Below are 25368 nucleotides of genomic sequence, written 5' to 3'. Positions count from 1 at the left end.
GCTAACAGCACAGCTAGCCAACGCACAAACGCACTAGATTTTACATTTCCTCAAATTTTGTACCTTCTGAAGTCATTTCTGTCCGTTGCAAACCGACAGGCAGAATAGACCCACTCAACCACCTTGGAAGAAGAGCCCTTTTTGACATTTGGTCCACTCATCGTACTGACTCAGGCAGCAACACAGCGAAGAGCAAATTGAAAAGAACACACGCGAGATCCCAGCAGAAATTAAAGGGGGGGACAGTTAAGATGTGACACAAGTACGGTGTCTGAAAAGGCTCAACCCGTGAACGTCCTCGTTCGCGTAAATATTACATGGCCAAAGATGTCTACGACAAGATATCGTCGGTTTTTAAAGCTGTGTGAGGAATGGCCCCGAGACGAGACCAAAAAGGCCCGTGATTTGGGAAAATTTCTGCGGCAGAGGGTCGCTTCTGCGTTCCGCGAGAGCGAAAACAAGCAGGTAATGGGCTCGACACACGGGAGGCGACATCGCCTCTCCTCCATTCATTTTCAATGAGACATGAGCGACAAAGCGATAATCGCGGGTCTCCCTCCTACTAAGCGAAACGCGAAAAACGTGCGTGTGAAAGTTTGCACTCGTGCACGTGTCGTGCACGGACGACCCAGCGACGCGATCCCAGAAAGTTTTTTTAAACTTTTTTTTATTTAAATCCTTCAATCAAACAGTCAAAGACATACACATATGGAAAATAATAATAAAAAGATGTAATACATACACAAGAGAGTAAAAGGAAAATAAACAAAATAAATAAACAGAAATGAAGTAAACACAAGAGTAATTAAACAAGTACATTAAACAGCGTACACGTATTCAGAGTTTTAACTGCTTTTTTGTTCTGTACACAAGAAATAGTGGATATATATACTGTTCCAGTTCTGCTCTTAGCACAGGAAAAAAGGGTTTTTTATTACAGAGTTTAGATTTATGGATATGGAACTTAGCAACAAATAAAATCAAGTTTATCAGAAAGAGTGCATCGTTATCTTTACCACTGCCTCCAAAACAACCAAAAATGAATTTTTTATAGTACAGGGAGAAATCAGGAAGAATGTTGTGAGTTAAGAATGAACTGACGTCTTTCCAAAATTTGTAAGTAAATTTGCACGTCCAGAATAAATGTGAAGTAGTTTCAGGGTGTAAGTTGCAAAATGAACACTTTACATCAATATCCTTCTTAAACCTACTCAAACATACCTTCGTGGGGTAAAACCCGTGTAGAACCTTAAAAGAGATTTCTTTAATTTTGTTGGTTAAAAGAAACTTCTGTGGTAGGGACCAGCAGAGGTGGAAAGAGTACTAAAATTTACTACTTAAGTACGAGTACCAATACTTTGATAAATTTTTACTCAAGTAAAAGTAAAAAGTATCGTAAACAAAATGTACTCAAAGTAAAAGTTACTTGGTTACATTTTTGTCAGCGTAAGGATGGCTACATCTAGGTAGTGCTAAATCACAACGCCAGTTCACAATTCGCTCGTATGTGCGCACACACACAACACACACACTCAAACACACACAGCTTGAAGAAGGGATTTCTATCCAATCGGTGAGAACAGGACGTGCACAGTGACTGGACGAGGTTTTTCTAGGATGGTAAGTTTCAATTGTGGTTAAAATTATTCTTTATTTTGAGAAAAAATAATTTTTTAGATGCCATCAGTATGTGAGGTATCTCAATGTTCTCATGACAAAACTCTAACATGAGACTGTGCTCTAACCTGCCACATAACAAGCCAAATGAAAGCCAAACATTTCAGATGGACCGTATGACAGCTGCTAACGTTGGCCCTGCCCTACTTTACCTCTACATTACAGTTCCTTTATCCATGTCCATCCTAGAGCTCCTCTCTGACCTTCATGCTTATTTAGAGCAGCTGATTTTTAAAGTTAGCAGAGTTCATCCTTGGTAGTGGGTTCACTCTCATTTAACCCTTCACCACTGAAATCAGTTTGTTCATCCCAATCCTCCTAAATAATCCTCCAATCGTCCAACTGGAATCCTTAAGGGTCCCGTAACGTCCATCCTGTCAGAACATGCCTTGGGAGCCCAGGTGTTACTAGAACTAATAGTGTCTCCTCACCAGCGTGAGCCTCCAAACTGTGAAGGTTGGTCTCCAAACATGAACTTTAAATTCATGCATTTATCTCCTCTTGTAAAACTTTAACATGTTTTAAAAGGCTATCATGATAAGTTACACCTCCCAGACCAAAGATAAGGTAAAACATTATCGTAAACACTGCAGAGACGTCATTATTTATGAAATGTTTTTTTTTCCTGAGCCATTACTTCAGCCAAGATATAGGATGCATGGATTTGATGAAACCACGCTGTCTCATGCAGTCCTATATGTGTAACACACACACACACACATGCACACACTGCAGCATGTTAGAATCTTTTGAATGACTAATTTAACTACACTGAACTGTTTTTGTAATAATGTAATCTCTTATTCTGGAGTAAAATAAAAAAACAAGCTAAATCATCACATATCTGTGGCATCAAGGAGCATCTTCTGAGTTCAGACACAGGGATGGAGCACAATGTTTACACCTGAACAGTATCAGGATGTTTTAACTCACAGAGGCCTGCAGGTCTTCTGTTTTATGAGCAAACCGCTGATAATCCGCTTGTTAGGAGCGCTAAACGTTATTTTGCTGCTTCCGTGCGGAGCGGCAGGGAAACACATTTCAAACACGGAACCGAGTGTGGTTACCGAACCGAGCAGAATTCTGATGACGTCACACTGGTGCGTGAAGGAGCGGGATCCAACTCACAGGAGAGGAGGGAGAGAGGAGGTAAACAGCGAGTTGAGGAACTGAACCGATGTCTTTGAGCAAAAGTGTACCCCCCCCCACACACACACGGTTTAGACGCGGCACTCATGCAGGTGTCTCATTCCGTTGCAACGCTGCTACACATAATATTTTTAATTTATTAAGCCTATAATTTATTTTTACTCAGTAACAGATATGATTTAAAATGTAGCGAATTACAATTCTTTTTAAAAAACTTACTCAAGTAAAAGTAAAAGTACAGCTTTTAAAAACGACTTAAAAAGTATAAATATACAAAAAAGCTACTCAATTACAGTAACTTGAGTAAATGTAATTCGTTACTTTCTACCTCTGGGGACCAGACTTTTCCCCAGTCTACGTTATGTCCAAACTTGTCCCAATAGACAGTTGCAGATGAAATAGAGACCAAGTCAGCCTGAAATAAAGATCTAATTTTGGAGTTCGATGTTTTATAGGTAGAAAAACAGACTTTGCCTAGTGAAGCTGAGTTAGATCCGAAGGTGATGCTGATAACGGAGGACAGACACGAGCCGTCTTAAATAACATACGAAGACCTGAGGGCACATCATCAAATACTATAGAAAATTCTTTTGGGCTTATTGGAATTTTATATTTGGCAAGAAATTCTGAATAACTATATAGCAGTCCATTCTCATTAAAGAGCTGACTGACTAGTATAATACCTTTGTTGAACCATTTTTCATAAAAAAGAGACTTGTTCTTATAGACAATATTATAGTTGTTCCAGATATAACATCTCTGTGGAGAGAAGTTGTGCTTGTAAAGCATTGCCCACGCTAAAAAAAACCTGTTGGGGAAAGTTGGGGAGTTTAATTGGAATTTTCTGTATTTTGTAATTACAGAGCAGAATAAATTTTAGGCCACCTAATTGTGAAAAGACATGATGAGGAATGAAATCCATATGGAAGTAGGATTTTTGAGATATTGCTTGATCCAATTTATTTTGAATGTATTATTGAGGGAGCTAAAGTCTATAAAATTTAAGCCCCTGGGGTTTCATCTTACCAGCAGACCAGGGCCGTGCAGAGACCTTTGACGGGGCGGGTGCTCAAAGTAAAAAAAAGGGGCACTTATAGAGCAATCCAATAAGTTAGAAAATTCAGATAATGAGACCCTTGGGTTCAAACAACATAATAAAAATATATAAATTAGTGTCATTAGTGTTAATGTTAGTTCATAAATAATAGTTTTAGTTTTTAAAGCTGACTTATATCTAGAAATGTTACAACCACATTTTTGCCTCTGATCTGAGTCCAAGTTGTTTTATTTTTGATTATCTTCCAATTCTGAGTCCTGTTCTGATACCAGGTGGTGATGCAATGCATTAGAAAAGAAGAAAGAAGTCGTCCTTCTGTCTGTATTTGTCATTTTGTTATTTTAGCCTGAAAAGGTCACTCATTCAGGAAGTACATTTAACAGGAATCAAGATACTTTATTGCTATTACACAGGTGTACAACCAAAGATATGTTGTGCTTACTAAAGACACCTCTAGTAAGAGGTAGTAAAATAAATGTAAAATAAATGCAACCACAAAGACTTATCCATTGTGATCTACGGCTATGTTAGCTGAGATCTTTTTCCTGTCAGTAGAAAATTCTTGATCCCATTCCATGATCTCACTGAACTTAACACTAAACATGAGAGCTCTGCTACCAACCTAACAACAACACCCTTTACACAAAGGCACCATCATCCCATGCATGGCAGGAGTCTCAGAGAAACTTAGAAGCATCTTCTCCAAACACAACATCCCGGTAAACTTTAAACCCAACAACACCCTCAGACAGAACCTGGTCCATCCAGAAGACAAAACACCCAAACAGAAGCTCAGTGGGGTCGTTTATGCAGTCCAGTGTAGGAGCACTGTCCAGATGTTTACATTAGAGAAACTAAACAACAATTACACAAGAACATAACACAACACAGGAGAGCCGCCTCTTCAGGTCAACACTCTGCAGTCCACCTTCACCTGAAGGACAAGGGACACACCTTTGAAGATGACAAAGTCCACATTCTGGACAGAGAACATAGATGATTTTACTCTCTCAAATCATCTATCTATGTCAAAACGTGAAAACCCCACTTTAAATAGGGGCGGGGCTTAGATTTCACCTTTCCAGAACCAATAATGCAGCTTTGGTCAAGGTCAAGGTCAATTTTACTCACAGAGCGCATTTACAGCAGCAAAGCTACACCAAAGCGCTGTACAAGGTAAAACAAATCAAGATACAACAAATCAACAATAAAAACCTAAAATAAGATGAGCACACAACGGTCACAATCTATGATAAAAACTGTTAAAAACTATTAAGATGCTCAAGTCAACCTGCATTAAAAGCCAAATCAAAAAATTGCATCTTAAGAAGGGATTAAAAATGCTCTACATTCTGTGTGGTCCTGATGTTGAGAGGTAGCTTGTTCCACAGTTTGGGCCCAACCACAGAGAACGCTCTGTCGCCGCGAGTCTTGTGGCGGGTTTTTGGAACTGTTAAAAGAAACTGAGAGCTGGACCTCATGGTTCTGGCAGGGATGTAAGCGGACAGCAGCTCAGAAATGTAAACTGGGGCCAGGCCATGAAGGGATTTAAAAACAAAAAGTAAAATTTTGAAACGGATCCTGTAAGAGACAGGAAGCCAATGGAGAGAGGGCAGAACCGGGGTTATGTGATCCCACTTGCTGGTTCCAGTCAGCAAGTAAGCCGCTGCATTTTGGACCAGCTGAAGTCGGTGTGGGGAGGACTGGTCCAGGCCAGAATACAGGGAGTTGCAGTAGTCCAATCGGCAAGACACGAACAGGTGGATGACATGTTCGAGGACATTAGCAGGAAGGTATGGCTTCACCTTTGCTATCTGCCTTAAATGATAAAAACCTGATTGGACCGCTGCACTCACCTGTCTGTACAGATTAAAAGATTAAAACACACCAAGGTTTTTAACACAGGGTTTTAGAAAACCAGAACAAGAACCAAGAGGACTAAACGTTGTTTAAAAGATTAGAACTTTTTTTGAATCTCATTCAGTTTCAGTCTAGGTCACACCTTCCTGCATCTAATCAACACGATGACTCACCATCAATAGAGGCTAACGACTCATCAGGAGATGGAGAGGCGGGGTACTCAGAGTAGTTTCTGCTTTTTAAATAACAACAGAGCTACAGCTTATGAGCTTGACTCTCCCATATTCCAGTTAGAACTGACAAAGCTCCTCAGAGGAGAAGTGAAATGTTTTAAAGAAACCAAAGAAGTCCAGTTGTCTTCATCTGAACTCTTTGGACTAATATTCAATAATAAAAAATACATAATAAAGTAATAAAACGTATATAATTATGCTCACATTCACTTTTACCATCTCTTTGTGGGAGGCGGAAAATTTATCAGGTTTAACCCTTTTATGACCATAAATATAACAAGTATTTTTGTGTTTTATGGCTTTAAAATTGTAATAAAAGTGTAAAATGTTTGTAACTCTGCTCCTTTTGTCAGAACAACCTCAGCTTTCAGTGTCTGGTTTGTATTTGTGTTTATGTTTATTAAAGTCTGTAAAACTGCAGCTTAAAGAAGTGGTAATGCCCCCCTCAGAGACTTACTCCACCCACGTATCAATTTTAAAAACTGCAGCATTTGTAGGCGTTGCCTGGAGGACCGAGAGGGCGGAGCCGCGGCAGTGACAAAGACGATGGCTAACTAGACGATGCTAGCTCCCTTCACTCTGAGCAGTTATTAGAAGTGGAGGACGTTTCTCCCCCTCCTTACTCAGACACTCGAGAAGAAAGGGACCAAGTCTATTTGGAGGAGACAAGCGGACCTGAGCCTTATTGTTTTGAGCTTGTGAGTTGCCTGAAACTAGCAGAACTGACCCAACAGAACCAGCTCTCAATGGTAAGTAGCCATAGCATCAGATTAGCTCCACGGCCCTAGAGAGCTAGTATTCAGCACGTTTTAGAGGTTTATCTGCTTCAACACACCTGGTTTTAATCAGCAACAAATAGCTGAGTGCAGAGGTCACCACTGGCCACTAGGGTGTGCTGCGATCAAGCCTCGAGGGTGTGCTGCGATCAAGCCTCGAGGGAAAAAGTTGTATTCACGGACGTGCCGGAAGTCACGTACATGTGACGATCCCTCACTGTACATATGCTGCTTCTCATTTGGGTTACTGCTGCTCAACCATCACACTGCTGTCTATCCATGCTACTGTTCGACTTTTATCTGTAAGTCTTCACCTGCTTGTTAAGCTAATGTATGGTTACATTGTCAGTATACACGCTAAGCCGCGCTGCATTTATTTACCCATTTTGTCGCATTGCTTAGCTTTGGTCTTCAGCCCATGCTGCTGATTCACGCTGCCGTTAGCTTCTGCTCACTCAGCTTTGTATGTCGCCGCAGGGCTCCTTCATCCTTGTCAATAAAACCATTTGACATCGAGGAGTGTATTTCTTCATGAAGGAGCCATGGTGGTCGTCAGATGCTCCGTTCCAGCCTGCACGTTCGGCACCGATGACGTGTCTGAGGCTCTCGCCGTGGCGCTACTGGCAAACCATGGCCTAGCCCATCAGAGCCGGACCGAACCTGCTGCGCCCGTTCGGGCCCCGGACCTGCCTGGCCCTGCGCTGGATCGACCGAGAGTGGATGTCGGCATGTCCATCGAGGAATGGAACGTCTTTACTGAGCAGCTTAACAGCTAATCTAACCTGTTAAAGCAGGAAAACCACTGAAACGTGCTGGATAGCAGCTCTCAAGGAGACTTATGCTCAAGTTAGTCTGCTGCATAGAAAGTTATGAAAATACCCCATGAGAAAATTATTCTGTAATGTGTTCAGCTCACTAAAACTGCCCTGATTTATTTATTTACTGATAACAGCTGCTCTCTTGGTTCTAGGTCCTCTGGTGTCTGCAGCTGGTCTCTGGTGTCGTCAGGATCAGGAGCTTCCGGAAGAATGTGCCTTTCAATGACTCTTTCCCCCTTATTTGTTATATTAATTAAATAAATCTCAATTTATATATTTCCTGTTTTTGTTCATGTCCATAAATACTTAAACATGCTTGAAATTAAAACGAGCTTTTAACAGTGAGGTGCTAGTTTAATTCATCACAATAGAGCTAGTTAAACGTGCAACAATGTGATAATCAATGTAATTTATAAATATCCATTAAAATATCAAAACTGGAATCTAAATGAGATATTTGGCAGCACAAAAAACTTGTCAAACACAATATTTATTATAATAATTGTAGGCAGACAGGAGACAGAGCTGATGGAGGTTCTCAGTCATCGAAGGAAGGCTGAAGGCTTTCCAGGAACAGGAGATGTGGTGTTGTCTCTTCTCTCTCTATTCTGCCAGATGAGCTGATAGGTTACAGGTGTGTGAGGACATCCTCATGCTGTCACAACCAGATGACAGGAGTTATCAGGTGATCAGCCAGGCTAATGATGAGATGCAGAAAGAAAACAAATCATGCAGAAAGAAAACTAATCCAGGACAGTGTACAGTAATATTAATATGTGGTGTTGCTCACCTTATGTGCTCTTATAGAGTATTAACGTGTGCCTGCCTCATGGTGTAGAGTCCATATTTTGCTGAGTGTCCTGCAATAATGCAGGTTATTAGTTAATTTACTTTTGATAGCAAAAACAAAATATTTAATGTAAAAGTTATTTACCAGGTGAATCAGCTCACACGTCACCACCAAGTGTCACAGGAGCAGAATCAGTAGCCTCCTTCATGATGTAATCACATACTTATTTAATTGTTAATATCTTAAAAATTCTGAAATGTTTTAATTTTTTTTTACCTTGAACAGTTCACTGAGCTTGCACTGTCACTGAGGTGGAAGCTGGAATCAACAGCAGACACCTCACATCTTGGTCTTTTCAGGGGTGTGGACGCTGCTCTCGGACTTTCTGGAAGATGAATTTCCGTCATGGTCCCTGTGTCACAAGACACACTGCGGCTGTGAGCTCTATTCTGGCTGACTATGTAAAAACAAAGTAGCAGCACATTTATAAATGTTTAAAAGAGCATAAAATCACGTGTAACAATAATCTGTAAAACTAATTAAAACTAGAAGTAAAATGTTTACATAGAAGATTATTAAAAATAATTCACCTTTGCTATGGGTAAGGCTTCACGTCAGCCTGGACAAGTGCATTGTTGCATCTAAATCAGTATGACAGCCAGTGTCTTGGGTAGATTTTGCCTGACAAAAGAAATAGAAATACATTGTTGTTGGGAGTTTATAAAGTCAGATAATATACAAAAGAAACTGTCCTATATAGGCGCTTTATAACATTCCTAGTGTGTGATCGTTGTTATAACGTAAAAGTCAGTCACATATGATGTGGAGAGCCTGAAATGCGACCTCCTGAACAGAATTCCTTACAGAACAGGGTCACAAGCTGGATTTCATGCTGTAATGCTGTCTGTCAACTAGTGCTGCGTTAGTTAGAGACACTGTTGCAGAATTACCGACTGACTAGCTAAAGGAAGTGAACCACGTCTCTCAGACTTTGCATTTAGGTAGGGAATTGTCTTTAGAAGATGTCAAAACTTTTATTTAGGTTACTCACCTCAGACTGGAGCCCGCCATGGTGGGGGAGCAGAGGCGGTGGGCTGCATCTAAATCGCGGAAGAGCCACGGTGGGCACAGCCTCCCTCTTCAAACGGAGACGTGCAGAATCGCAGGTAAAATGCTGGTTGCAAACTACAGCACCAGGCGGGAGCTGAATATTTTCCAGACACCGATTGCGTGCTACCACTGGCGCCTAATTTGTCCAGCGGAAAGGAGTGCAACCCCACAGAGCCACCGCAACCATACTACACTACACCTTCTCACCATACTAACACGATATGGAGCACTAAACCCAAACTACTTTCCTAATTACACTAACAGCCAAAGACCAACTAAACTACAATATCCAACAGCCAAACTAACACTAAATATGTATTTATAACACTAAAAACTATGCTAAAGACTAGGATATGCTAATGCTATATGCTAATGCTGAACTACCGCTAACCGTCCTACACTCACTTGCAAATCCAACTCCCAACTCGCCACAAGGCGTGGCCGAGACGCTCGATGCTTTTATAACTTTGACACAGAGCTGCTACGTAGTACTCTACTTGTTTACGTAGTATCTTACTCTTTAGCCATTGGCTAAAATTTATTCAAAATGAGTCAAATTCTATGTTTTAAGCTGAAGGTGGCGCAATACTGTGGTATTCAGGCAGAATTTTTAATTTTCAAAGAAAATGCACCAAAATGCTAAAATAATGAATACACACATTTAAAACACTATTAGACACTCATTTATACAGTCCATCAGCAAAAAAAAGTTAATTTAGACATTAGTTGCTCTTTAAATGAAAAAAAAAACTAATTTGAATTTTCTTTACATTTATTACTAAACAGGAACTTCAAAATGACTTGAGCAAACTATGTCAAAAGAACTATTTAAACTCAGAACTGTGTTGCAAACACTCAGAAAACAGTGTGACCCCTGACCTCATGTTAACCAGTTTAATGACTGCAGCCTGTCTGTGACCACAGGTCTACGCTCTGGTCCAGAGAACGGGATACAGTAAAATAAATACTAGGTATCATAAAATAACACTCATGGGCTACTTCACCACTGTAGCTGCATTTCTACCAGCATTATGAAGATCAATAAGCCAGATAAAAGGTCAAATCTAAACATTTCATTACAAAAAGTTAACTAATAAAATTCTGCACTGATAAAATGATATTTTCAGCTAAATAAATATTTATTGTACGTATAAATAATGCTGGAATGAAGCTGAATCATTTAGTAAACAGTGGAGTGTTCAAATAAAAACCAGTGTGACTTTAATCTGTCCCTCCTCATGTCACCATCTACAGAAACAGCCTTCTGGGACACCTGACCAACCAGGTGGATTTTATTTGTGATGTTTCCATAACTTTATAAAAGTTGCTGATGGAGAGGATCAGATCATCTCCTCCTTTCGGTTCTCGCTCTCCTGTCGTGGTTCGCTCCGTTTCTTTCTGTGACGCTGCAAAGCTGGTTTTCTTCTAATAGCGATTTTTGGAGTAACATGAATTACATCATGTAATACCTCGTTGGAAAGCTTGTTTTATGTACTTTTAGAAACTGTTTGAATTATTTTTATTCGATTAGTATTTCAGAAGTTACGACCCGGAGAATCTAGAGTGAGACACATCCGTGATTCTTTGAGTTTCTGCAACACTTCAGGAGAAGTCTCTCTCATGTCTCATTTTCTGTCCCAGACATGCAGCTACCTGACTCTGCTCCACACACACTAACCACGGACTCAAACGCACGTAAACAAAAGCTCTGATATTAAAATCTATCCAGCTGACGTGAAGCAGGCAGAAAAAAAACTTAGTTAGATGAACGCAGACTCCTGTCCGCAGGGAAAACACCGGTCTGTCGTCTCCATGGCTACAAAGTAGAGCGACAGCAAGGACAACCAATCACACGTTAGTATGATGCGGCAGAGCCAATCAGTGAGCTTGTAGGCGGGTCTAAGGGAAAATAGCCTTCAGCTTGAGGTGGCTGCCTCCGCATGGTCCTAGTGCCCGATTTGTATCACAGTATAACAATTTTGTACGGTAAAATCTGACGAACGACCGGAAAAATGGCACTTTGGGCACTTCGGACAAAAGGGGCAGGGTCTCAAGCACCCTCCGCACCCCCCTCTGCACGTGCCTGCAGCAGACGTAGCCAAAGTGCAGCCAAACAGACGCGACAGATAACTAAAGGCGAAAGTTCAGTTTGTTCACTCTCTAACTATAGAAAACAGTTCGGTTTGCGGAGCTCAGCAAAGCACGTCCACTCAGAGCGCCATCTTGGTCGCCATAATACGCAATCCCAGAAAGTTGAAATATTTTCAACATTTCATCGCTGTCGCTCGGGCGAGGACCAATCAACGGAGGTTTCATTCACTGACCAATGAACGGACAGGATGCTCCGCACATCTCCGAGCAAACTTGGAGGAGAAGTTGATTATTATTATGTTTTATATAGTAAAATCAGAAGTAAGATTTCACATAACTCTATTAGCAACTTGTGAAACATCATATCTACCGCTTTATTAACTCTGAACCGCTTAAATAACCTTAATTCCCTCCAACCTGACACAGCCAAACAAAACAACAGAAGTTTCGATTTCGCCATGGAACAGAACGCGTAGACGGCTCTGCCGCTGGCCGCTGCCGCGGATCGCCTCCCGTGTGTCAGGTAATAAAAGCGACACATTTCGCTGATCGCGGTCGTTTGTCGCCTCCCGTGTGTCGAGCCCATTACTGCACACTTTTCCCAAGTGCACTTAGCTGAAGTCTGCAGGGCACGGTGCGAGTATTGAGACTGTTTTGGTTAGCTGAGCGAAGAGAGTGCATAGGGGCATGCACCTGAAGCAGCCCAGCCCGGGTGGGGTACCACCATTGAGGGAGCGGAAGACGAACAACAAGACCTTAAACTTTGCCTGGCAATCCACAGGGAGCCAGTGTAGGGGAGCCATGACAGGAGTAATGCGTGTTGTTTTGTTCGAGCCTGTCAGGAATCTAGCTGCCGAGTTCTGAACCAACTGCAACCGCTTCAATGCAGCCTGACTCAGCGCAAAATACAGTGTAGTAATCAAGTGGTGATAAAACAAATGCATACAGGACGAACTCCAGATATGTCCTAGACAACATTGGCTTGATTTTTGCCAGATTTCCACACAATCCAGTCCTGTTTGACCATTTTTTGATAAACTTTGAGTTTATCATAACTTTATTTATCTAAGTTTTTATCTTTATTATTTATCAAAGTTTATATATTTTTCTCACTTATCTGTTCTACTGGTTTTCTATTTTCTGATGTATGTTAAGGTCCCTCTCAAAAACCAGATGTTTCATCTCAAGGGGCTTTATCCTCGTAAAATATCTGAGCAGATCCATCAGGATTGGGGGGGGTGAACTGGAGCTCCCAGAGAAAAACCCCCATGCAGCACAAAGAGACACAAATATTATTTGGACGAATACTTTCTGTGACATAATCCTTGTGTTGCTTTTTTTTTTATTACAGATTATTGGGTACACGTAGTGGTGCTGTGTGCCAGGGAAGGGACGTGATTGATAGTCACCCTTGATGGAAATGCTTTTCTAATTTATCTAAAAACTAACAATGAATGCTTACAGCATTCAAATAAACACCGGGCTAAGTTTGATTTTTTTTTCAGAAGTCACCCAAATTTAAGCTTCATTCTGTTCTTAAATTGCTGCCATTTCAGCTTCAGTTTAACGTTTATTCCAGATGGGACCAATGTGTGTCTTTTTTCTGGTGGAATTGATTCAGGAAAACTGGATAGGGTCTTAAAGCAGAACATCCTGGGAAGAACAGTTTATCCTGCCTGGGAATACTGATTGGAATTTTATTGGGTGGCATGCTGGGAAGAGTAGTTTCATCATTTTTTCTTAACTTATTTTTACACAAGGGAAGTCCAAAATTATCCGCCCATCTAAACGATTTCCTCTTGCTGTTTTGGGGCAACAGGGAATGTTCTGATGTGACAGATTCTTGATCTTCACTCTTTTCTGAAGACAAATCATCATTGTCTTCACTTTCAGAACAAGAGCTAGAAGAATCAAAATCACTATCGTCTGAAGATGGAAGGTTAGCATTAAATTGTTCAAAATTCTCCTTTATAAGTGACAAATCATCAGGTGTAAAAACACCTAACTTCTGCAGCACAGAAGGATCGAGTTCATATCCACTTAAAGAGCAAGTCACCCCCAAATAAATTTTTTTTTGCTGATATTCTAAATAAATGAGTGTCTAATCATGCTGCAGACACGTGTAGTCAATAATTTGGAACTTCAGTGCATTTTAGTTAAAATTTAAATATTCTGCCTAAAACTGGCAGTGTTGTGCCATAGTCAGGTAAAAACTCTGCACTGTATTTTAATTTAAATCTGCCACCGCTATTGGCTAAGAGGTATGCTATGATGTAAACTGGTACATTATGATGTCACAATGCTGTCGTGAGCCTGAGTGTGTGTGTATTTGTTAGCGGCTCCGCCCTCTCGGTCTGCCAGGCAACAGCATTTGTTGCATTTTTCAAACATGAAGTGGGAGTGGAGTTAGACTCTGGTAGGGGTTGACTTGCTCTTTAAGTCTGTGCTTTCATCTGCAGGCTTGTAAGAAAGTTCATTGTCCTCTGCAGTTACCGACGCTCTTTCAACTGAACTCTCTTGTAAAGCTAGGGCCCTTTGAATCGTTGTCCTGTCCTTATCAAGAGGCCCGATCTGAAGTGTCTCATCACCCAGATCCAACACATTTGTTTCAACATCTCCTTCATCCAAAGCATCTTCATCTTGATTGAGTTCATCCTCACTAAATTCACCCTCTGAAACTAAACATTCAGCTTCAGTTTCCTCTGAAGATAATAAATCGTCAAAAATATTTTCTTTACTATCAACGTTGCCTGAAGCTGATGTTTCCTCCTCACTAAATTCATCCTTTGAAACTAAAAATTCAGTTTCTGTGGCCCCTAAATTTTCTAGCATGTGTGGAACGAAGGATGCTTCATCCTGACCTAATCCATCCAGAATTACGAGTTCTGCTTCTTTTAGTGTAAAATTTTCTTTTAAATGGAATAAAACTTGAGGGTCGCTTTTATCTAAAGACAGCTCAAGATTGTGATGATTCTGACCAAACAAATCCACGTTGACGTCTTCATAAGAGACAGATTTGTCATCAAAGATTTCCTGTGAAGCCAGAAAGGTGTTTCTTGTTTTAGAGGTAATTTCTTCAGAAAATAAAAACTTTCTGGCTGTGAAGCAAACAGCATTGATGTCTGAATGCTGGTAACAAGCCTTACAGATTTACAGAGAGGACAAGGCAAAAAAAAAAAAGAAATAAAATAAAAAAATATAAAATAAAGAAAAGAAAATAAAAACTGAATAAAGTCATCTTCTTGATCGAATAAATTCATTTCCCCATCACTATTTTGTGAAGCTGGTATCTCGTCTTCAGTTTGACCTAAATTTGAGTTTGAAAAGCGAAAAACTTGAATTCTGCTTTCATCAAACGGCAACATCTCAACAACATCTGCTGTAACTTGGGATTCATGTTTCCAGAGACATTCTGTTAAAGTGACAGCTGTTCCTTCTAAGTTTCTGATATTTTCATGGTTGGACGCCTCTGCAGTCTTACAGCTGGCTTTACCCGATGCACCGTAGTCCAGCAGAGAAGAGAATTCTCTTTCTGAGTCAATAAGTGAATGTTGGTCATTTTTCTGGGCATCCGGTTTTTCTGTGGGGCTGACTAGGGATTCATAAAGGCAACCTCCCATTTCCTCAGGGAAATGTAGCTCTGAAATCTGAGATTCATCTCTCCCAAGATAAGCGACTGAGATTTCTTGTAAATCTCTGTTTCCATGACTGTAAGGTGTCTCTGGAGATTTAGAAATCCTCCCCTCACCGTGAGAAATAAATGGATTAGTTTCTCTGTCAGAGTTGGTTCTGGGTTCAGGTCTGACGTTAAAATTATCACCAGAAACTGACTGAAATAATTTTTCTGAATCTTCATCAAATTCTTCATTTTCTTGCTTTTCAAAGAAATAATCAAAGGTTTTTCTAACAGTTTTAATAACAAAGTTTCCCAAAAGGAAGCCTGCGGTTAAAAAAGGCATCTTGCTACAAGACTCGATGTGCAGTGACTGGTCTCTTCTGTGTGCTCAGAGTAAATGAGCTACCGCTGTTCTATTTCGTCTAGTCTTAGCCCTTAAGCGAGCTGCTATTGGAAGGATGATCTCCGCATCAGCCAATCATGAAGAGCTTAAATGTACGCCCACCAATAGTGGGCCCCCTCGTGGTATATAACCGCAGTGACCCCACTGCTCGCCTCCTTTTTCTCTTCATGCCAAGCTGAGAGCTTCTTAAAGAGCAAATTTATCCAGAAAGAGCAAGATTATCCGAGAAGACTTACCAGCCATGTCCAGCGACGCCAGACCCTGCCCGACCTGCCAGTCGGGCTCCATTTCCAGCGGAGACCTGCACGCTAAGTGTGAGGTCTGTCTCGGGGCTCACCACGCTGGCCTGGCCTTGACCCCGCAGGCCTCGTGCCCGTTCTGTGCCGCTCTGCCCGTGGCAGAGAAGATTCGCCGGGTCGAGTACTTCACTCCCGCCGCCGACGAAGAATTTCCGGTGGCTGACTCGTACCCGCTGGACAAGGCGTTGGATTTCTTCGACGCCGGTCAGGAGCCGGCTGGCTTCAACCGGCTGGATGACGTCACCGACAGCGAGAACTACGACGAGGCGGCATCCCTCCTAGACATAACGGAGGTCGATGAGCTCCGCCCAGCGGGTCCTTCTGCCCCAGTGGCTTCTCGCTCCTCCCTGCCAGCAGTAAGAGCACTGCTCCAGGAGCTGCCCGCCATCATTTCTGCGGCAGCAGCCCACAAGGGGCTAGCTGTGCCAGAACCAGCCCCGCCTGAAGCTCTTCGGGGCAACTCAGACACGCTGTCTAGACCCTATTTGGCCGCGCTTCCCTGCTGCTATGAGCTGCTGGTCTGCCGCCTTCTCCGAGCCTGCCAAGCTCAAGGCACCAGTCTCCACCTTTGCGCCCATCACCAAGGTCGAGGGGTTTTCCGACCAAGGCTGGCCGTCCGTTCCTCCGCTAGAGCCGGACTTGGCCTCGCTGTTTGGCGCCAAGAACCACCTCGCTGGCCCGCGAGCTGTTCCCGCTTCAAAACATGACCAGCTGCTGACGCGGCTCACCGACCGCGCACATCAGTGTGCCTTTCAGACCGGCGCTGCAGGGAATAACATCGCCCTCCTTGCCTTCGGCGTCTCGAGGATGATGGAGGAGCTGGAAGCCCCCGAGGAGTCGAAGGCCGTCATTACTAAGACTGCTGATGCTATCCTCAATTTGTGTGCTGCTGTGCTCACCGGTTCTGCTCGCATCGCTGCCTGGCAGACCCTCATCCAGCGAGCGATCTGGCTCAAGGCCCTGCCCTCCATTCCGGAGCATCTGCAAAGGGAGATGCTGGACGGCATCACCACCGATGTTCTGTTTGGTCCCCATCTTATGGGCGTCATTGAGAGGGCTCAGAAGACGGCCGAACTATCGGCTACGGTACGAGACCTGGTTCACCCTCGGTCAGCCTCGCACTCCGGCCGTTCTGCCAGAGGATGGGACGAACGGCGCGGAAGCTTCAAACGCCCAGCTGCACCGTCCGCTCCACGGAGCCGGCCTCCCGCTTCGGCTCCACATCAGCGGGACCAGCGAGATGGCGGGCAACGGTTCCGGCGGGGCCAGCAGACGCCGTCTTGGCAGTCCCAGGTGCACGAGCCTCGCCGAAAGCAGCCACGGAAGTGACTCTTTGGGGGGAATGTGTGTGTACATGATTGTAATGATGTTGATGTTGGTTTTGAAATAAAACCCAAAACATGTCACTCAAAGAGCACAATCCTACAGTCCTCCGCAGAATCTCCTGCCGAGTTCTCACACATGTTCCCCACACCAAGCACTGCTGCACGCACACATGTTCCTGCAGGCAGTCATAATATACGGCCAACCGTAAGGGTGCGCTCCATTGGCGCTCCGGCCCCAGCATCCGGCCGGGCCCAACTCTCACCACGTCGTCGGGTGGGGCGAGATGTCAGGTCGCTGTCTCGACCACGCGCGGTGGCACAGTGCGCGGCTTCGTCCGCTGGCACTTTGTCGCCCCCGTGCACAGGCTCGGCTCCCACTCGTCCTTCACTTTCGGACTCCACGCTCCGCAGTGCGGACCAGCCTGTTCCAGCTGTTTCGCACCCGCCCTTTCGAGCGCAGCCCTCCATGGGTCGCCCCCAGTTCTCTGGTACGGGCGACGGCGGTAAGGGCGCATGCACAACCCTCAGTCGTTGCTCACGTGACCGCGCACACGCGTCCTCTGTCGGAACGCGCGCACGAGTGGCGCCGCCTTTGTATCATGAGCAAATGGATTTCGGACACCATTCATTGCGGTCACACACTTCATTTTCAGGTCACTCCACCTCCCTTCAATGGGATCGTGGAGACGACGTTCACATCGCAAGTACAGTCTCAGGCCCTAGAGCTGGAGTTGCGGGAACTTCTGTCCAAGGACACTATTTCACGAGTCCCTCGCGGACAAGAGCTCTCGGGCTTCTACTCCCGCTACTTCATAGTACCGAAAAAGTCGGGAGGAATGAGACCGATTCTCGACCTGTCCCTGTTCAACTGCTCCATAGCAGTAATGCATTTCCGCATGTTAACGATGAGACAAGTCCTGGAATATGTGCGCCCCGGGGATTGGTTCACGTCAATCGACCTGAAAGACGCATACTTCCACATACCAGTAATTCCGAATCACCGGAAGTTTCTGCGTTTTTCGTTCAAGGGAGTTCAATATCAGTTCAATCGCCTCCCTTTCGGCTACTCGCTAGCCCCGCGCACCTTCTCCAAATGTCTGGAGACCGCGCTGCAGCCACTGCGCACGGAGGGAATGAGGGTTTTATTTTACTTGGACGATCTTCTCCTGTGCGCTCGGTCCAAGGACGAGGCGTCACAGCAAACCAGGAGGTTGACAGAGCATCTGTCGACCCTGGGGTTTTCTATAAACTGGGAAAAGAGCTCCGTTCTTCCATCCCAGTCGATTGTGTATCTCGGGGTGGAGTTGGACGCCTCCCTGATGAGAGCACGTTTGTCGCCTGCAAGAGCGGCAGATCTCTCCACGGTGATCTCCCGTGTACAACCCCGCAAGATCGTGAGAGCCCTGTTAGTCATGAAACTCCTGGGCATGATGTCCGCAGCCCACGCTGTGGTACCGCTAGGCTTGCTGCACACGAGGCGCTTGCAACGTTGGTTCACCCGCCTCCGGGTGCACCCGATACGTCAGAAGAGACGTATGTTGAGGATTCCCCCTTCAGTGGGCGGGGACCTCGCTCACTGGGGGAACCCCTGCATCCTCTCACGCGGGGTTCCCATTGGACGTCCTGCGTCACACGTATCTGTGTCTACGGATGCGTCACTGTCGGGGTGGGGGGGCACGTGCTTGTCCCATACGGTGGCGGATCGTTGGCCCTCCCACACGCACGAGCACATAAATGTGTTGGAGCTTATGACAGTGAGGAATGTGATCAGACACTTTGCTGCCCTTCTCGAGGGCCGTCATGTCGAAGTTCACACAGACAACCAGGTGGCGGCAGCCTACATAAATCGCCAAGGGGGAGTTCGATCCCTCCCTCTGTTGCGTGTCGCCACAGATTTACTGTGTTGGACACATGTCCACCTGCTGTCCATCAGGGCCATCTACATTCCGGGGGTCCTGAATGTAGCGGCAGACATCCTGTCGAGAGGGGGACCCCGCGACTCCGACTGGCGTCTGCATCCCGCACTGATATCACAGATCTGGATCAGGTTCGGGGAACCGTCTGTGGATCTGTTTGCGGCTCGCGAAAACGCTCAGTGTCGCCTGTGGTTTTCCCTGAGTCCCCGGGACGGACCCCCGCTCGGGGCGGACGCCTTCTCACACCAGCCCTGGCCTCGAGCGCTCCTTTATGCGTTTCCACCAGTCCCTCTGATTCCCCGTCTCTTAGACCGAATTCGGTCGGAACGGCTCTCGGTGATTCTGGTGGCTCCCAGGCGCTTGTCCGCGTCATGGTTTCCGGACCTGCAAGCGCTAGTGTCCGGCTCCCCGTGGAGGCTCCCGTGGAGGGCAGACGCCCTTCTCCAGGCGGATGGGATAATCAAACATCCTCCGGAAATAGGCCAACGGCTGTGGGTCTGGCCGCTGAGCGGTCACGCTTAGAGGCTTCTGGGCTGCCGCATGATGTGGTCGCCACGATTCAGAGTGCGCGGGCGCCCTCTACCATTGCGTCTTACGCTGCTAAATGGGCAGCTTTCCAGAAATGGTGCACAGAGCGGAATGTTCAAGCGCTCTCCTGCCAGCTGGCGGATGTCCTGTCGTTTCTGCAGATACTGATGGACAGGGGCCTCGCCTTCAGCACTATTAAAACATATGCTGCAGCCATCTCATCCTGTCATCAAGGGTTTGGAGATAGATCTGTTTTCAATCATCCCCTCACAAAACGTTTTCTAAAAGGTGTCAGGAGGAACAGACCTGTGTCCCGCCCGCTTTTTCCCCAGTGGGATCTAACGGTGGTTCTGCACGGCTTATCCAAAGCCCCATTTGAACCCTTGGACCAGGTCTCACTCAAGTTCCTGTCACTTAAAACTGCATTGCTGCTAGCGCTAGCATCAGTTAAGAGAGTGAGTGACCTGACCGCCCTTTCAGTGGCTCCCGCATGCCTCAGGATCCGGGAAGATGGCGGGTCTGCTGTTTTATGCCCCAATCCAGCCTTTGTGCCCAAAAGCATTAATGCTTCCTTCAGGTCCAGGTCAATTTCATTGGCTGGACTTTTTCCTCCTCCCCATAATTCTGAGGAGGAGGCGGCTTCTCACCTTCTCTGCCCGGTGCGCGCGCTTGTACGGTATGTGTCACGCACTTCAGGGATTCGTCGTTCACAAAACCTGTTTGTGCACTACAGGGAGTCTTCCCTTGGTCAGGCGCTGACGGCCCAGCGTCTTTCACACTGGCTGTGTGACGCCATTTCCCTCGCTTACACGTCATCGGGGCAGGTTTCCCCTGAGGCACTCAGGGCTCACTCAGCCAGGGGGATTTCCTCTTCGATGGCGCTCCACAGTGGTGTGTCGATGGAAGACATTTGTCAGGCTGCTTCATGGGCTTCACCCTGTTCCTTTACTCGTTATTATTTACGGGATGTGTCTTCAGGTTCCATCACTCGTTCAGTGCTTGGACCCCAGCAGGCTGAATGAATGCTTACGACGCCTCATTGGCCTTGCTGAGATGGATTTCATCCTCTCGTGGATGATGTTTTTTTAGTGGGGGCTCTTCTTTTATCGTGGCTGCCTCAGTCTTTAAGCCTGGTCTGAGGCTGAACCTCCCTCACTAAAGGAGATTGATTGGGTGTGTCCATTGGTTGTGTTAACCAGTGTGGCGTAAACCCATCCAGCTGCGCTTTATTCCAATAGCAGCTCGCTTAAGGGCTAAGACTAGACGAAATAGAACGTTGGTTACGTATTGTAACCCCAGATTCTATGAGTCTAGTCGCAGCCCTTAAGCCACTTGGCCCCACTGGTTATGATGGAATAAGAGCCATTGGAGGCGAGCAGTGGGGTCACTGCGGTTATATACCACGAGGGGGCCCACTATTGGTGGGCGTACATTTAAGCTCTTCATGATTGGCTGATGCGGAGATCATCCTTCCAATAGCAGCTCGCTTAAGGGCTGCGACTAGACTCATAGAATCTGGGGTTACAATACGTAACCAACGGTCTGGTGTCCACCTCATAAAGACTAGACGGTCACGTGACGTACCTCATAAAGACAAGGCGGTCACGTGACGTAGTGACGTCATCAAAGGAAATACCCACGGTGTCGAATGCTTCCTACGCAAATAATAATAATAATAATAATAATAATAAAAAAAAGGAAAAAAAAAAAAAAAAGAAAGAATTCTTCCTACGCTGATGCTGACACGACAATGGTGCAGCGTGGCGCTCTGGACCGATGCGTGCGCAGGTGGCTGCATCGATGCCTGATTACAAAATTTAAATAATAATAATAATAATAATAATAATAATAATAATAATAATAATAATAATAAATACTGCGAACAAGTGAATTATAAATTATGAAGCTTCTGATTGAAAGGAACAAAGTTTGCAACTTTGTACAAATCTGCTGTGAATGCCTTTGAGCCCAATGTTATCATTAACAACAAATTAAACATGATCTAAAATGATAAAGTACCGAGTAAGAAATCGTCCAGTGATACAGCAGTTCAACAGGCAATCTAGATTTAATCAGCTGTCTGTCAGGATGCCTGTATCACTAAAGGATGCCTCTATCGGTGATCCAGATCTGATGTTTACCTGCCTGTAGATCCTAACTAATAAAGACTCAGCTGGTTTTAACCCTGAAGACCATTAGCATTTAGAGTACACTGGTGGAGCTCAGATCACTCGGGCAAAGGGGAGCTACTTGACATCATCAGTAACACAGCGCACTGCAGAAGTAAGTGACGTTATTAAAAGAAAAATAAAATTATGTGAAACATCGGGGGTGCTGGTTTTGTGTGCACACGAAGCGGTACAAGTGATAACGATGCTGGATTTCATAATTTTATCCTCAGCAGCAGCAGCACTGCAGGTGCTCTCTATGCCCAAAATGTGCATAAGCCAGGTCCTTAGTCGACTTAATGTTGCGCACATTTTCCCGCTAAGTTTTCTTTTATAAATCCCAAATTTTGCTGGAAAGTTACACAGTTGTCCGACCCCGTTTTGTGCGTAAGCAAGCTTTATAAATGAGCCCCCTGGAGGTTAGTATAACTAAGTGCAACAATCCCAGCCAGCATATAAAGGTGGGATCCATATGGATATACAGTTGAGCAAAAAAGTATTTAGTCAACTACCAACTGTAGACCTGCACCAGGCTGGGTATTTTTACAGATAGACTGACATGTCAAATGTTAATTTCTTTAATTTGGATGATTATAACTGAAAACTAATGAAATTCACAAATGCAGTATCTCAAAATATTAGAATATTGTGTAAAGGTTCAATGTTGAAGACCCCTGGTGTCACGTGGCGACTGTAGCTGATGTTGAAGCTTTGGACAAACGCTCGCTGTCGACCTTGTAGCGTTTTTTAAATGTCTTTCTTTCTTTCTTTCTTTCTATTTATTTATTTATTTATTTATTTATTTATTTATTTATTTATTTATTTTATTAACAGTATATGCGTATTTCAATGTCTCGTGGAGACAACAACACACAATGAACATGCAAGGCATCCTTAGGAACAATAAAAGAAAAACAATGTGAATGTGGTATTTACCCATAATAATAATAATTTTAATTAACGATGAATTATTCCCATTTAATTTAGAATTGTAAATAAAAATATATTCATTTGTAAAACGTTCAAGTTCTCTTTTTTTTTTTTTTTTTTTTTTTTGTTAACCAACAATGGACTTTTCCCCAAAATTCTAACAAGACAGCTGAAAAATAAGTGTTCTACTCCTTCAGGGCTTTCCTGACAGAATTCACAAGGGTCAACTTCAAAACCAAACCTCTTCCTCAGTGTCTCTGCTGATGGATAGTAGTTGTTAAGAATTTAAAATAGCATTTCTTTTACTTTGGGTATTAATGGCCATTTTAGAAAATTTAATTGTTTTTCTTCAATGATTGGATTTCCTAATATTTTTAGTTTAATCTTTCTATCATAATCATGATAGATATATCTTTTAAAGGCTCCATTTAAAAAATTATTTTCACATTTTCTTTCTGTGATGTTTAATACTCCTAATAATACATTAGAGAAGAGGATTATGTTTTTTGTCAGTTGTATCAAAGTCTCTGGTATAGCCTTACATACTTTCTTATATTCCTTAAGAGAACATTGAATGCTATTAAATTTGTATTTAAAATTCTGTAGCTGTAGTATTTCACCATCTTTATCCATAATATCGTGTACAAAGATAATTCCTTGGTCAAACCACTGCTGGTTAAACAAAGACTTTCTGTTTGAAACAATTACTCGATTATTCCACAAGGTGGCACAATGTGGGGTAAAATTATGGGTAAATACCATCTTTCAATAATACAATACTTATTTATGAAATTCAGATCATTTAAAAGGCAATTTAGTGATTTCAAAGTCACATTTCAAAAGAATGTTTAGCCCACCAAACATCTTGAAGACATTTTTTGGAATATGAAACCAAATTGACTCTATTAGAAATTCTTTCAACCACTTTGTTTTAAATGTTCCCAAAATTGCTTCAAAATCCACTGATTTCATGCCTCCATTTTTATATTCTTTAACCAACTGGGATCTTTTTATATAGTGGGTTTTATTTCTCCATATAAATTTGTTTATAATAGCATTAATTTTTGTTACTGTTTTTGGAGCGATATAAAGAGATTGACATGGATAGATCAGTTGGCAAATACCCTCAGACTTGGACAATAAATTTCGCCCAAAAATAGAGAGATCTCTGCTAAGCCATTGGTTCAGAGCTTTTTGTATTTGATCAGTTTTTTCTTTCATATCGATTTCTTCTCGTTGTTTTTCATCTGCAACTATCTTAACTCCTTGCAGCGTTTGTTGATGTGGAAAAGACGCAGCTGCAGCAATAAAACTGCACTAATATACTTTACTAAATTAATACTATACTATATTAAATTGTATAATACAAAAGTTAAAATTTAACTGAAAAGTATGTCTAGTTATTTTTCGCAAACATTTAAAATTTACGACTGAATTTTTATACTCATGACTGAAAGATATTAAGGTTATTATTCTTTTATGACACTTAGTTAAAATAGATAATGCATTGGCTAATATGAATGTAAATTATGCTTGATATATGACTTACTATGCTATCTTTATATATTCAAATAATTTATTTTAATCATTTGCAGTCAAATATTTTGCTTAAGTAATTTGTAAACCACTTCCTTCAGCTTTCATTTGCATCCAAACAGAATTAAAAGCTATTCTATTAACAGTTCCGTCTTTTGTCACCTTTTCAGATTGCAGATCCAGAGAAATGTGACCAAATGTATGAAAGTTTGGCTCGTATAAATGGAAACGTGTACAGACAAAGTGTCATGTTGTGGGCAAGCTGTTTAACCCAGGACATGAAGAACCACATGAAAAAAACAGGTAAGTAAAATAGTAAAATGATTTATTAACCGAGGATAAGGAAAACTAAAGGCGCTGCTCCAGAAAAACAGGAACAGGACGGGACTGGAATCTAAAACGAAGAATAAACAATCGTGAAACTTGTGCCGGAACCAGAAAGCCAAGAGAATAATCTATTTCTGGGTAGAATTCAGGCGCATTGCAAGCTTTTCAAAAGTGTGGGGGATGTTGTCTGTGCCTAAAATAGTTTCATTCATGTTATTCATCTTGTTAGTTTAATTTCCATAATAGCGGAGCAGGTGCAAATTTTAGACGCGTTACGCATGTCTCCATTTTATACATGTTTAAACTGTTCAGAATACAAATCCAGGCTCTGTCTCGTTAGATTGGTGTAACTAAAGTTTGTACTGAATGAAACTTTACATTAAACCATGTTGAAAAGAAAAGGATCCGATTAAATCGTTTTCCCTCTCATTTACAGTCACGACGTACAGCGCAGTGCGCATGGCTCTGGGGTTAATCAAGTTTAATTGTTTCTCTTTGCAACAATCTTCACAAGAAGTCAAAACAGTTAAATGGCAGGTTACAGATATTTCCATTTGACTGTTTATTTTGACGGATAAACTCAAGGATGTTGGTTGTTTTGAAAGAATTACCCCAACGCACACTGATGCGCATGGATGAGCTGACATTTAAATCGTTACGCACATCGCGGAGGTAACTAAATCAGTCAAGGAATGATTCCCATCAGAACATCAGAGCTTTATACTGGACACTGTGCTCAGCGCAGCTCGCAGCGCACAC

The 25368-nt window shown here is 43.2% G+C and overlaps 1 protein-coding gene and 1 long non-coding RNA gene across 2 annotated transcripts; one reads left to right on the top strand and one right to left on the bottom strand.

Moving 5' to 3' along the window:
• The first annotated feature begins 191 nt into the window (after nt 1-191).
• Nucleotides 192-24669, top strand: LOC129153249 (ubiquinol-cytochrome-c reductase complex assembly factor 2-like). The gene is made up of 2 exons (XM_054732565.2): nt 192-465; nt 24453-24669. The coding sequence occupies exons 1-2, from the start codon at nt 328-330 to the stop codon at nt 24591-24593; spliced, it is 279 nt and encodes a 92-aa protein (XP_054588540.1). The 5' UTR covers nt 192-327; the 3' UTR covers nt 24594-24669.
• On the bottom strand, nt 8148-8734 carry LOC129153250 (uncharacterized). The gene is made up of 4 exons (XR_011520145.1): nt 8637-8734; nt 8505-8562; nt 8361-8430; nt 8148-8225 (listed from the first exon to the last, which is right to left on the bottom strand). It is a non-coding gene; the product is annotated as an uncharacterized lncRNA (long non-coding RNA).
• Nucleotides 24670-25368: the final 699 nt, after the last annotated feature.

Source organism: Nothobranchius furzeri, chromosome 3 (genome assembly GCF_043380555.1).
Source record: "Nothobranchius furzeri strain GRZ-AD chromosome 3, NfurGRZ-RIMD1, whole genome shotgun sequence".
Lineage (NCBI taxonomy): Eukaryota > Metazoa > Chordata > Actinopteri > Cyprinodontiformes > Nothobranchiidae > Nothobranchius > Nothobranchius furzeri.
This window is presented reverse-complemented; position numbering and strand designations above follow the sequence as displayed.

Coding starts and splice junctions, on each gene's coding strand:
- LOC129153249 (XM_054732565.2), top strand. CDS start 328: ATGTCTACGACAAGATATCGTCGGTTTTTAAAGCTGTGTGAGGAATGG. Junction 466..24,452: donor GCGAGAGCGAAAACAAGCAG/GTAATGGGCTCG, acceptor TCACCTTTTCAG/ATTGCAGATCCAGAGAAATG.